Source organism: Neomonachus schauinslandi, chromosome 15, assembly GCF_002201575.2.
Source record: "Neomonachus schauinslandi chromosome 15, ASM220157v2, whole genome shotgun sequence".
Classification (NCBI taxonomy): Eukaryota; Metazoa; Chordata; class Mammalia; order Carnivora; family Phocidae; genus Neomonachus; species Neomonachus schauinslandi.
Window position 1 is genome coordinate 22,879,820 of NC_058417.1, and position 14,119 is coordinate 22,893,938.

Consider the following 14,119-nt stretch of genomic DNA (forward strand, 5'->3'; position numbering starts at 1 on the left):
GGCGCCCCCATTAGTTTTTGATGTAGTGTTCCATGATTCATTGTTTGTGCATAACACCCAGTGCTCCATGCAGAACGTGCCCTCTTTAATACCCATCACCAGGCTAACCCATCCTCCCACCCCCCTCCCCTCTAGAACCCTCAGTTTGTTTTTCAGAGTCCATCGTCTCTCATGGTTCGTCTCCCCCTCCGATTTCCCCCTTCATTCTTCCCCTCCTGCTATCTTTTTTTTTTCTTAACATATATTGCATTATTTGTTTCAAGGTACAGATCTGTGATTCAACAGTCTACACAATTCACAGCGCTCACCATAGCACATACCCTCCCTAATGTCTATCACCCAGCCACCCCATCCCTCCCACCCACCCCCACTCCAGCAACTCTCAGTTTGTTTGCTGAGATTAAGAATTCCTCAAATCAGTGAGGTCATATGATACATGTCTGCAGAGCTTTATGTTCAGTGCTGTCTTAAGTCTTCTGATATGAGGATTGATGAAACTAGGATTGAGGTGTTGAGCAGAGACTGGTATCTGGTCAAGTAATAAGACCATCCTCTAGAGAGCCAGAAATATGGAGGAGGAGGAGCAGGGGTTGGAGATCTGTGGGCAGGATTTTGTAGGAGTTGAGAGCCTGAATTATGTAGTTATTAAGCCCTAGTTTGTACCCACAGGCTGTTAAGGCCCAGGGAAATTTGGGTTAGATTGTTCATTGGCCCAAAGGTGCAGAGTGGGCAAGAGAGGAAGATCATTTTTGCCATCTTTGGTCTTTGTGCCACACTAGTGGAGGCAATGTTGCTTTTACTCCAGAATAGTTTCACTACTCTTTTGGTTTTTACTTACAACTCTATGAGGCAAAACATGTATCTGGAAGTGGTGGGGTAGGTAGGAAGATACATCTGAGTGACACACACCATGTTGGATTCAGAACTGGACTACTCTAGAACCTGGAGTGTGGGGAAATGGAAAGGAGAATCTATTTTACTTTGACCTTTTTCTGCTTAATGGGAAGAAGTTGACCTCACATTAGATCACTTCAATCAGATTGGGGGAATTAATAGGGGTGGTGGGACGTTTTTAACCTCTGGTGGTCACAGGCTCACATGACAACACTGAGGAGAGGAAAAGAGAAAAGCAGCTCACATTTGAGTGCTTACTATGTGATGCTAGGCACTCTATTAGGATTTATATTATTGTTTACTCCTCAGAAGAGCTCTCTGAAGTAGTGTACATTACTCTCATTTTATTATAGGTGAGAAAACAAATATTAACTTGTCCAAAGTCAAAGTTCAAGAAAGTGATGGACCCTAGGATTTAGACTTCAGATTTTTCTGACTACACAAAGTCTGGGCTTTTTCTTTTTGATGGAGGATGTAGATTGTTGGGATTGGTGTGGCAGGTCCTATTGGCAAAGGGAAACAAGCCTTTAGAACAAACAAGGGAGAAAACTGAAGCAGTTTTAGAGAGTAAATAGGGCCTGTCACAGGGCACGGCCCTCAGGAAGGCAGAAAGCAGGTGGCGAAGGGACAGCAGAGATGGTTGGTCTTGAGCATAGCCTTGTTACCTCCTGACCACTGGGAAGTGGTAGTGAGGAGCAACAAGTTAGTAAGAGGAAATGGTCCAAGAGCCAAGCTTTCCAGGATTTTCTCCTACTTTCCTTTCTGTAGCCCACTCTGGGCAGAGGCTCATCAAATTCTGGGCATAAACAAGGGCTTGATTTAGGGAGGCAGGTTGGCCACTAGAGCAGCTCTGGCTCTTTCCCTTTGTGAAAAGGACATGTGGCTTGAGTGAATTAACACTCAACCAGGAGTGAGGAGACCTGAGTTTCCATGCAGCCTCTGACAAAGGGACCAGCAGTGATAGGTGGAGTGACACTCATTTATTCATGGAAGATAGGTATAGATTGTTTTCTCAGGGGAGCCTGAGAAGCAACCTCAGGGAGAGAGTGGGGACTTGGGCCGAAGAACTGACCTATTGGGAGGTTTTAGCAAGAATCTGGAGCTGCTTCCTGATCCTTGGCACCCAGGGCCCTGTGGCTGGTTCCTTGTGTTTCGGTTTAGAGAAACAGGGTGGGAAGGCAGAGGTGAGGTAGAAGGCAGAGTGTCTCTGGGCACTCAGCTTCTTCTGTTGGTCTGATGTGGCTCTGGACTTTGCAATAAACAAGGGGTTCAGCTGTGCAAGTTGAAAGTCTTGGATAGTTAACTCTTCTGGGTTCTCAGGCTCTTTCCGGAACCTTGTAGGCCCTTCCTCCTCATTAGTCTTAAGTGCCTCATATACAAAGAGAACCTTGTTCTTCAGCTTGTTTTGGATCCAGGGATCAGTTGAGGCCAAGAGAGTTAATGTTTCTTGTAGCTGCATTGAAACAAAGGTTCTATGGCTGGCTCACTTCAGGCTAAGGCTGGGAGCGGAGGGGGCGCCCCAGGGAGGGGGTGCTCTGGCCACAGGCCGCTATGGCCCCAAGTAATGAAGTCAAGGGATAATGTCCGAGGCTCATTCCCCTTTCCTCCCTCCTGACAAAGAGGAAGTGGTGAGGATGGGTGGGAGAGGCCTAGAGGAGGGGTAGGGAAGTGGAGGAGGTGGGCAGGAATGCCTTACGCTTTTCTTCACAGCCTGGCTCTTTTCTGTGTCTAGCATATCCAGGAGCAAGTGGAACACTTGTGGGTTGCGGATCCCCAGGACACCCTGGCAGAGGCAGAATGAGAGTGACTAAGTAGCCAGCCTAGGAAGATGCACATCTGTGCTCTTTTCCATTCTAGTCCCCCTCTGATAACCCTGTGGCCTGGAGAGAGGGGGCGTTATAGCTCCCCAGTTGAGGTATCCCTTTCTTTCCCTTTTGGGACCACTGCATTGGGTTCCAGTGCATACTGTTCACCAGGAAGAGTCAAGACAATTCCTGCAAATTCTAAGCAACATCTCTTATACCCATCTCCTGTCCCTTATCCCACATACCTCCAATCCTGAAGAAGAGGTTACCCCTGAATTCCTGGTAGAGCCAGAATTCTAAAACAAGCCAGCACACCTCCCCAAACTTTATAGCCCTTTCTGCCGCTGAGTAATTGTGCTCAGTTGCCTACTCCCCTGGCCACCAACACATCTGGCCAGAGAAGCAGAGCTGGCCTTACCAAAGAGATGACTGCTTCCTGGCATGCAGTGGCATTTGAGTTCATCAGTTGCCTATGTAGGAGGGAATGAGTGTGTTATCCAATTAGAGGGTAGGGGAGAAAGGCTGGTTGTTTCTTCTTGCAGCCCAGAGTGAGTCAGGCTTAAGGTCAATGAGTGATGCTAATTTCATCAATTGCTCCCTCTTGTTACTTGGGTCAGGAAAGGGGCTAGGAAGGGAAAGGCAGGTACTGCAATTTGCCAGGAGGCACTGAATGACAATTAGGACTCACATCTGTCCAGAACTCTACCTTCTTTAGATGCCTTTCATGTCCTCATCTTAATTTGAGCTCTTATATTTTATAGCAACCCTGAGTGGTAGGTATTATCGGCCCCCTTTTACAGATAAAGAAAAATCCTAGGGGTCAAAAAGTGACTTGGCCAGGGGCATGGGCAAGTGAGAAGTAAGAACTGGGATCAGATTCTCAGCTCCTTCCGACCCTGTGCCCCTTTCCCACAGCCTGGGATTTGGCTCTGGCAGCTCCCAGCCGGAGCCACTCACGCCTCCACCAAGTTCATCATCGTAGGCTTCATCTTGAGCTCTTCCACAGTTTCAGCCACAGCCTGCCTCATAGCCTGAAGAAGAATTAAGGTGGGACAACCTTAATTGTTGTCCCACCTTAAGAGAAAAAGAATACAGGAGTGTACCTTGAAGTGCTCACAAACCTTTACCGAATGTTGACCTTGTGCTACATACGGTCCTTGTGTTGAGGAACTCATGGTCTGGTAGGGGAAGCAGACAAGTGAGTAGGCAGTCACACTACTGTTTTAAGTGTTACAACTGAACTAACTATAGGGTGAACATAGGAGGGTCTCCTCAGTCCGAGTATCAGCAAGATTTGCTGGAAGAAGTGATGCCTCAGCTGAAGCCTGAAGGGTGGATGGCAGTTAACCAGTAGAGGGCTGGGGGCGGGATGACTTTTTGGGCAGAGTGGAGGGCATGTACAAAAGCTTAGAGGCAGGAGAGAGCACACAGAGGTTGGGGAACAGAAAATATTTCAGTTTAGCTAGGTAACCACACTGAGACTCTCCAAAGTGGGGCACTCTGAGGAATTATACTGGGATAACAAGTATAAATGAGGAAAAGGTCATTTTAAGCATAGCTGGTGTGTGGCCCTGAGCAGGAGTGGGGAGAGATGAAGCTAGAGAGGGAAGCAGGCCTTGGGTGGTAAAGGGCAATGTAAGCCTTCCTGAGGGCATTGGGGAGCTACTGAAAAGTTTTATACAGAGGTGAGACAAAATCTGATTTACATTTTAGAAAAATGTCTTTAGAAGTTCTGTGGCGGGTTCTGTAACAAGCTACAAAAAGATGAAAGCAAAGGAACACAGAGGAAAGCAGGATTCATTCTGTTGGAGGTGATTTGGGAAAGGTTCCCATAGAAGGTGTTTGGACTGGCCTTGCAGGAGCAGTCGCTGTGACAGGCAGAAGGAGGGAGGAGTGAATAATAGCATGAGGCAAATTTTTCACCTTGCAGAGGGAGGGATGGATGACTCGGCACTTTTCGCTGAGAGAACTGTCTGAGCAAAAGCAAGGTGGCTTGAAAACATGGGCCGTATTAGGGGAACAGGGAGTGCTTTAGTGCCTTAGAGTGAATATGATACTTTGTGGGGCAGTGTGGTGGGAGCCAAGCTGGGGGAGGTCTTCAGAGAGGAGAAAGGAGGCGGGTTTGGGCTGCCTGGGCTTGGGAGCTTTGGTCTCACTTACAAGGAAAGGTTCATTATACGTCTTCCTCCAGAGCAGGTCAAATGTGAATCCCTCCAGCCCTTGTGCCTGGATCTTTTCCAGCCCAATGGTCTTGAGCATCTGGGTGGCTTCAAAGCGGTGCTGAGAGCAGAGGTGGGAAGGTATAAAGGATAGACTCTCTTCCTTATCCCTCACCCCTGTGCTAGTGCTGGAGAAGGAATGGTCCTAGGCAGTCTGAGAGCTTACCTCCAGGACACTAGAATAGCACAGCTGGTCTAGGATGGCCCTGGTGACTGTGGCTGTGTGTACATGCATCATCTTGACCAGCATCCTGAGTGCCTGTGGGGGGGGCAGGCAGGGTAGGGTGGGGTGTACAGGGCCAAGAGGCATCTGGACGGCCAGGTAGGCTTGAGGGCTGAGCCTAAAACTCATGGGGAACAGATGGGGTCCATCTCCTGCCTCTTCGCCTTTTGAGTGAGAACCTAAGTTCATGTGTGCACATATGTGCACATTTATAAATGAACATTCATACAAATCAAATATCTACAGAGACATGTACACTTACACATCTATGTGACCCCATACTCATGCATATACATATTCATAGACACACAGGGCCCCGCAGTGCTCCCTGCTGAAGCTTCTTTTCTCTGGTTGAGTATGACGGGGTCCAGGCTATATATACCAAAGTCAGCACTGGCCTCTGGTTCCCTGGTGCTCCCCAGGGAGCCCAGCCTCCTGCCCTTCACACCTTCATCTGCTGGGTTTTGGACCGGTGGCTCAGGCACTGCAACAAGAACTCTTGGGCTATGTTGCTGCAGGGCCTCAGGAAACCCAAGCACAGGGCTGCCTCCAGAGCTGCTTCATTCGATGACTTATTTATCAGCATCTGCAGCACAGGTACCAACTTCTCTTCATCCCCGACTTGAGTCCTCTGAGGGAGACAAGAAGTGAAATGGGCAGGGGGACTATGTCTTCAGCCAGGCTTTGTTAAGAGGGCAATTCACTGCTACTTCCAGAGCATTGTCCCTCCTCCCCAGAATGATTCTCATGTCTTCAGATTATTTTACCCACTTCCCCTTATTTTTGCTCTCCTCTACTTGCTCCTAGGTCTTATCTCATTTCTCTACGACTTTATCTTGTGGATGGATGACTGTCACTCTCGAACACTTCTGCTATCTTAATTCCTGACATTTTAAAAAATATACATGTCATTGATCCTACTCCTGTTCTCCAATAATCTTGTCCTTGTCCTCCATTCTATGTAAGCCATTAATTTTCACAGAGAGGTTTTTATCATTATCCATTACTGTGACTTCTCCATGATCTCCATTTCATGGATCCCACTCTTTGACCATCACCTCCTATCTTTCCAGCTCCTATCTTGCCAATAATTATTGGACTCCACAAGGATTAACAGTCCACTGAGCACCTTTTCACTGCTCCTCATTTTCTTCCCTCTCTACCCAGCTTAAACTCCATGGTCCTACTATAGTCACTTGCTTGCCTCACTCAACTCCTTTACCTCCTCTTGCTTCATTGTAGTCAACTCTCGACTTACTCTGTGCCTGCACTTCCTGGATAAAAGCACACAGTTATGGTGACTGATCTTGCTTTGAATGTGTGAACACAAACCTCGTGTAGACCCTTATTGCTACCTAGTAACCATACTGTTTTTCCATGGGCAATTCTTTTTCCCGCCCTCCTGATTCACACCCTGTCCTCTGGAACCTCCAACACTTCTTCCTCCATTCTTAACTCTCAGCTGATGACCTTGCTTCCTACTTCACTGAGCAAATATAAGCAACTGGAAAAGAAGTTCCAGAGGCACCTACCACCATTTCTTTCCAATACCTGCACCCATATATTCTTCCCTGCTCTTATTAGTATAGACTCTGGCCATCTGTCTAAAGTTAGTCTTTCCACATGTGTGTTAGACCTCATCTCTTCTCACCTAATCACAACTCTTTATTCTCTCTTCAAAGTTATCATTTTTCTAACTACTGGACCGTAGAAACATGCTATTATTTTTCTTTTTTCTAAAATCCACCCCTGGTGCCAGCTACAGCCCTTGCCAGCAAAACTTGGAAAGTTGTCCATTCTTGCCATCTCTAATTTCTTTCCTCCTGTTCACTCTTAAACTCCTTCTGTCAGACCTACACCGCCATGACCCCACCAAATTTGTTCTTGTTAAGATAATCAAGGATTCCTACATTGTTAATCTGTGTATCAGTTCTCAGTCCTTATATTATTTGATGTGGTTGATTTGTTTCCTTTCCTTGATATATGTTCTTCACTTGATTTTCAGAATACCACACTCTTGGGTTGTCTTCCTACCTAATGGCCAGCTGTCATTATTTACTGGTTCTTCCTCTTCTCCCTGAGCTCTTAATATTGGGATGCCCTAAGATTTCCTACTTGGTCCTTAGTGATCTCATCTAATTGAATGACATTAAAGGCTGTCTATATGCCAACAACTCATAAATTCCTTTCTCTGATTCAGACTTCTAAACTCAAAATTGTACATACAACTCTACCTGCTGTCTCCCTTGGAGGTCCAGTAACATCTCGAACATAACTTGTCCAAAACTGGACTTCTGATATTACCTCCAAACCTGTTCTACTTGCAACTTTCTCCATCTTAGTTAATAACAACTCCATCCTTTCAGCCACTAGGCCAAAAACCTTGGTTTCATCCTTGTTTCCTCACTGGCTTTTGTAGCTCACATTCTACCTGTCAAGAGTTTTACTAATCCCACTATGACCACCGTGATCCATGCCACCATTATATCTCACCAGGATTGCTCCAGTAGCCCCTAATTGGTCCACCTGCTTCCACCTGATACCCCACCCCCACCTCCCATCTCTTCTCAGCACAGCAGAGTGAACCTTTTGAAATGTAAGTTAGATTATGTCACTGCTTTGTTCCTTACTTCAGGCAAAGTAAAAGTCCAAGTACTTGAAGTCGTCCAGAAAGCAATGATTTAGTATGATTTAGTAAATCTAGATCTAGTATAATTGAGTCTCCTGTTAACTACTTTGACCTACCTTCATTTTTACTACTTTCTCTATTTCCACTTCTCTGCAGCCACACTGGCCTCCTTGCTGTCCCTGGACCATGCCAAGCACCCTCCTGCCTTAGAGCCTTTGCACTGATTGGCCCTTCCCCCGGGAATGCCTTCTCTTAGATATCTGCAAGGCTAACACCTTCACTTTCTTCGTGTCTTTGCTCAAATGACACCTTCTAAATGAAGCCTTCCCTCCCTTCTGTGTTTAAAACTGCAGCTTAGTCCCATCCCCACTTGGCATTCCTGATCATCCTCACCCTGCTACCTAATTTTTCCACTGCACTTGTCACCTCTAACATACTATATAATTAAGTTTACTGGTTATTATATGTCTCCCCAACTAGAAGGTAAGCTCCACAAGAGCAGGGGATCTTTGTCTGTTTGGTTCACTGATGTATCTTAAGGGCCTGGGACAGTGCCTGGCATGTGATAGCTGATTTAAAATATATATATTTGTTGAGTAAATGGATGAATGATGACTTCTATTTCACACGGAACAGTGATGGGCTCAAAGTAAGAGGACCCTAAAAGGAAAAAATTTGAGTAGTGTTGCAGACTCTCTTGATCCCTTTCCCCTCTTGAGAGAGGTTTTTTCTTTAGTAGGTTATTTTAAGGTTGATAATGGTTACCATTTAAAAAGCGCAGGCATTGAACGAGGTGCTTTACATACATTATCTCATTTAATCTTCTCAACAATGCTATAATTACTATCCATTTTGTTTAATCTGTTGATGAATTTTTATTGAAAAATAGCATACAGTGTTGTATTAGTATAGTTAACGTACAGCGTTCTATTAGTTTTAATTTAGTGATTTAGCAGTTCTGTACATTACTCAGTGCTCATCCTGATGAGTGTGACTCTCCCCCATTTTGGAAATGAACAGACCATGGCTCTGAAAGCCAGCTTGTCAGGGGTTGTGTGACTCCTACGTGGCCCTGCCAGCGCTTCTATTCAGGGAAGCTGTTCCACAGGAAACTCCACGAGGACAGTGTCTTCTCCCATCAAGGCTAGGCGCTAGGGGTTACCGTCTCCCTGACCTAACCCCAGCCAGCACCATCAATTACCGTGTCCTACCTGCCCCAGTTACTGACTCTTCTCCCAATCACCTTGTCTTTGGGGACAGCAGCCCAGGAGTTCAGAGCCGCTCGTAGCCCTGTCAGAGAATCCATCCTTTGCCCCTCATTTTGCCCCTTCAGCTGTGTGATGAGAACCTGGATCACGTGCTTACTCAGGCAGCCTGGACAAGGGAGGTCCTCGGGTCAGGGCAGAGCCTCAGGGACTGTTCCTCTCTGCCAGGACCCATTTGACTCCACTGTGCCCTCAAGACAGAAGTTCTAAGTACTGGATCCCCAGGTGTTGCCCGTCCTCCCAGGACACTGGTGCAGCTGGCTGAGCATGGCTGGAGTTCCAGGGACCCACCCACTCCCTCCCAATCTCTTCTCCTTTTCTCTCCACTTTCCTCTCTCTGCCCACAGTACTAGGTTAGCTCCCAGATCCTGCCAAATGCTAGGTAGAAGTGGGTGTCCTTACCCAAAGGGGAAAGGGGCTGCACTGCTTCCTTTCTCACTTTCTCCCACTCGCCCCTCAGGGAGGGGACATACTCACCCAGCATGGCCAGGCTTCGACAGGCCTCATACTTCACTTTCTCTGGACCAGTTTGGGCCTGATTTAAGAGGCAGGTGGTGGAGATATGCCGTAAGGTGATGGAATGTCAGAGCGTTAAGAATCATTTCAGCTTAATTTTTCATTAACAAGTGAGGAAACCGAGGCCTAGAGAGTGACCTTCTATGCTCAAACACAGAGTACAACAGGCAGGATGGTGCAATGGAAGGAACACAACTCGGGAGTAAGACTTTTGTTCCGATCCCTATCTGGTATCTAGTAGCCATGGGACCTTGGGCAAGTCACTTGGCTCACTCTCAGAGCTTCCATTTTATCATTAGAAAAATACAGATACTACTGTCTGTTCCCAGTTTGTAAGATTTAAATGCAAATATGGATAAGAACGCATGTTCCCCATTATAAATTGGCCTATAAGCACGGGGCATTGATTCAGTTAAGGTAGAGAATGAACTCAGTCCCAGTTCTTTTCTGCTTTTCAGTCGAGGGTCTTTTCTGTTCGACAGAGGGGAACTTCAGATTCCCCCAGCCCCACCAAGCTGCCCTTCAAGAAAGCCAAGGGCATGAGATGGGGCATGCCGCACACTGGCAGCTCTCTCCTCACCGCATCTGACCCAGCATCCTTGCACCTTGGCGAGCCTTGTCTGTGCCCCTGTGCCCATGCTCCACATACCTCACACCCTGTTTCCTCCTCTCATGAGCTCCATGCAGCCCTAGACTCACCACCTGCCGCAGGGCCTCTATGACAAACTTGTCACTGATGCCCAGGCATCCCAGAGCCTGCAAGAACAGGGGTGGAAGAAAGGGAAGAGAGCTCAGATACCACCCCCATGCGTTACAGCCTCTGGACACAGCTGGAGTTTTGTCTTGGAACACTGCCCCCCATCCCCACCCCAAGCATCTTTCTACTCCCCAGCTCAGCCAACTCCTACCTGTGGCCATGCTCCACGACCCTTGCCACCTCTCACCTGTGCTGCATAGAACTGCTCATGCTCTCTGGGAGATTCCAGGCTTTTGGTGAGTTCCTGCCCATCCAAGGGAGCCAGCGGAGAGGAAGAAAGGGATAAATACAGTTGTAGAACTTCAAACAGAGAGGAGCTCATCCAATCCCTTTTCCTTTCCTCCCTCCATTTTGTAGGCAGGGACTGAGGGCTGAAGGATCATGTGAGCCCAAGGTAAGGGCACCCACAGAAAGGGAGTCTCCCCATTCTCCCTCCCACCGTGGTCCCTGACCTTTAATCTTTGCCGCTTCAGGGGGTTCCCAGTAGAGTCTGAGGGCTTGGATACCGTCCGAGATTTTATAGTCAATTTGCTCATAGGGAGATGGAATTTTGGGATGGGTGTGCCCTCTTTGAGTTGCCTGTGTGAGAAATTGCATAGGCAGCCTTGGTCCCCTTGTTCCCTCTCTCATACTTCACAAACTTTCCTCTGCCCTTGGTCCTCAGCCCAGCTCAGAGATGGGACCAGAGGAAGACAGATGCACCTCCTCCTACCCCAGGCTTCTCTCTGGGATCTGTAAGCTGGATTTGCCCCACCCCCTACCCCACTCCTTCCTTCTCCTTCCTCTCTTTCCTAGAAGGTATGAAGGGTATGGAGAATAGGGAGGGGCAAAGCACACCTAGGGTGATCTCTCATTTTCTGCAGCATTTTCTGGGCATCCCGTTCTTGTCGCTGATCATACAGAGTGTGCCAGTGTGTGTAGATCTCAGGCTTCTTGAAGTAGCAGTAAGGCACTGAATGTGGCTTGCTCGGGTGCTGCCTCCAGCACTCTGGGCTTGGGGGAAACTCTTCCTTTGGCATCTGGGGGGTGTGAATGGCACAGCAGTGGGAGGGGATATTCCTCAGCCAGGAAAAAGACCAGGATAAGAAGGGACTAGGTGAGAGGGACGCCCTTTAGTCTCTCATCTCAGCTAGAGTCAGAGACCTTGTGTGACTTGGCAAGTGACTTCACCCACCAAGATCTCAGTGGTCTTCTCATCTGCAGAATGGAGCTAATAATCCTTTTTTTCTGTAGCCCTTGTTGCAAGAACAAATGAGATCAAGATTGTGAAGCCCTTGTTGATCTGTAAGCCAATCCGAGTACACCGTTTGGTTATTTGAGGATTTCAAAGCACTTTGAAAAGGCCATCTGGGCAAGGAGATGAAAAGGCAAGGGGTGGGACGCCTGGGTGGCTCAATCGGTTAAGCGTCTGCCTTCCACTCAGGTCATGATCCCAGGGTCCTGGGATCGAGTCCCGCATCGGGCTCCTTGCTAGGCAAAGGCGTCTGCTTCTCCCTCTGCCTACTGCTCCCTCTGTCTGCCGCTCCCCCTGCTTGTGCTCTTTCACTCTCTCTCTGACAAATAAATAAATAAACCTTAAAAAAAAAAAAAAAAGGCAAGGGGTGAGGGAGATGTGGAGTGAAAAAGGGAAAGACAGGCTATTGCCCCTTCAGGCATGCAGCAGATACTCACCGAGCACCTGCTAAGTGCCAAGCACTGTGCTAGGTGCTGGGGAGGCAGTTATCATCCCTGCCCCTCGTGGAACTTCACAGTTCAGTTGGAAAAGCAGAATTTCCTTAAACGGTCATGAAACTGCAGCTGTGATTATAGTGGAGGGTGGTGGGTGGGTCAGGGGACTTTCTCCGCAGATTTGGCTAGAATTCACTTCTATCTCTGCCCCAGCCTTTGTCAGAGTCAGTTCTCTGAGCAACAAGAGGGGCTCCAGCCAGTGGTTTTCAGTGTGGTGATGGAGAAGATCATAGTAAAGGTTGTCAGGTGACTGCCATGATTTCAGAAAGTGGAGCATTGACTCGTAATGAGTAGGGTTGTCAGATTTAGTGAAAACCAAGCAAATAAAAAAAAACAGGACGCCCAGGTAAATTTAGATTTTAGGTATTGGATACCATATTTGGGACATATTTATACAAAAAGTTACTTATCTGAAATTAAAATTTAATTGGGCATCCAGTATTCTATCCGGCAACTCTGAGGATCCCCGCATTAATGAATAAAAATGACTCCTTATTAAGCACTGCTGGCATTAAGCCTGGGCCTTACAGATAGTAGCTCATAGCAACTCCCCAAATGGAGCGGGACAGGGGTTGGCTTGTGACCGAGGAAGCGCCTGAGGCCCCGGGGGCGGGGGGCAAGTGACTTGTCCACGGTCACACAGAATTAGCGGCAGCCCCAAGGATGAGTGTAAGGGTTCTGTGACCTGGCCTTAAAGGAAAGGGGCAGTCAGCTGCCCCTGGCATTTTAACAAAGCTTCCAGGGGCAGGGGCAAAAGTTAGGGGTCTTACCTGGTAGCAGGACAAGGGCAGGTGAACAGGAGCCGTGACTTTTCTGAGTTCTGTGGTACAAATGGTGGGCTAAGAATCATCCAGTCAGGTATTCATTTATTCAGCATTTAGTGGACGCTGCATGTTACAATTATTTGGGGGAATTTTTAACCTGCCTTGGCCCTACATCAGACTAATTGAATCTGATGCTCTGGGGATAGGGCCTAGGCCTTTCAGAAAGCTCCCCAGAGGATTCTAATGTGCAGCTGATGGTGAAAACCAGTGGTCTCGTTCAGTGGGTCTCAGACTTGAGTGTGTTGTAGGATCACCTGGAGAGCTTCTTTTTTTTAAAATTTTTTATTGTTATGTTAATCACCACACATTCATCTGGAGAGCTTCTTAAAACCAATTTCTGGCACTCATCCTGAGTATAGATTCAGCAGATCTGGGGTGGGGGCTGGCGATTTGCCTTTCTAACAAGATACTGATGCTGTTTGTCTTGGGACCACACTCTGAGAACCACGGATCTAGCTGGTGAGACAGAATTGTTTACTAGTGATTAACAAAGGGGGACAAATGTGAAGATACGGGCACAGGTGGTACAAATGAGGCCCCTAACCTGGCTGGGAGGATCAGGGAAGGTTTCCCAGAGGCTCAGTCTTTAATCCACGTCGGGGTTAGCCCGATAGATAAGGGGGAAGAGCGCTAGACACGGGGAATGACTTCTTTCAAAGACCGGGAGGTGGGGAGTCGGGTAGAGAGCAGGGTGCAGATGTGGGAGCGGAAGCTAGGGAGACAGATGTCCCATCTTTGCGGGTCGTGGAGACTACCTTGAAGGACGTGGGGAGCCACCAAGTGTCCGGTGGCCTGCCCTGACCCTTCCTGTGGATTTGCTGAACTCACCGGACCCCCGTCTTGGGAGAGGGAGCCAGGGAGCTTTTCTTTCCAGGCCCCACCCTTGACTTTGTTCCTGTCTATTCCAGCCTCACCTTTGGTCCTTTCTGGGTATTCTAGCCATGGGCACTTGAACATGGACCTGGAGATGTCAAAGAGGTCAGCTGATTTTTCGTAGGCCATCCTCCTCTTCTCCTGGTGGGGCCAGAGGGAACCCAGGTGGGGCAATACAGGGCTGTTGGGAGCGTGGGGACACAGCTGGGGAGACCTGTCCTCTGTGGCACAAGAGAGACAGGTGAGGGGCTGGGGCTTCTGCGGGTAGAATCTTCCGAGTGTTGAGCAACCAGATCTCCTAGGTAAATGGAAGACTCCAGTTCCATTCTTGAGCCCCGCCCCCCCAGCCCCCACCCCTGGGGTCCCCTGGCCTGTGGCCTTGAGCT

General features: G+C 48.1%; 1 protein-coding gene across 1 annotated transcript; it reads right to left on the reverse strand.

The window, feature by feature from the left end:
* Positions 1 to 1,966: 1,966 nt before the first annotated feature.
* HEATR9 (HEAT repeat containing 9) lies at positions 1,967 to 13,862 on the reverse strand. Its single transcript, XM_021704464.1, has 15 exons — positions 13,775 to 13,862; positions 12,807 to 12,856; positions 11,146 to 11,327; positions 10,761 to 10,887; positions 10,496 to 10,552; positions 10,251 to 10,307; positions 9,513 to 9,570; positions 9,014 to 9,144; positions 5,590 to 5,772; positions 5,085 to 5,177; positions 4,860 to 4,979; positions 3,657 to 3,730; positions 3,118 to 3,169; positions 2,591 to 2,677; positions 1,967 to 2,347 (listed from the first exon to the last, which is right to left on the reverse strand). Exons 1-15 carry the CDS (start codon positions 13,860 to 13,862, stop codon positions 1,967 to 1,969), a joined length of 1,740 nt encoding a protein of 579 aa, XP_021560139.1.
* Between the last annotated feature and the right edge of the window lie 257 nt (positions 13,863 to 14,119).

Coding starts and splice junctions, on each gene's coding strand:
- HEATR9 (XM_021704464.1), bottom strand. CDS start 13,862: ATGGCCTACGAAAAATCAGCTGACCTCTTTGACATCTCCAGGTCCATG. Junction 12,857..13,774: donor ATACCCAGAAAGGACCAAAG/GTGAGGCTGGAA, acceptor TTTGTACCACAG/AACTCAGAAAAGTCACGGCT. Junction 11,328..12,806: donor TGCCCTTGTCCTGCTACCAG/GTAAGACCCCTA, acceptor CACACCCCCCAG/ATGCCAAAGGAAGAGTTTCC.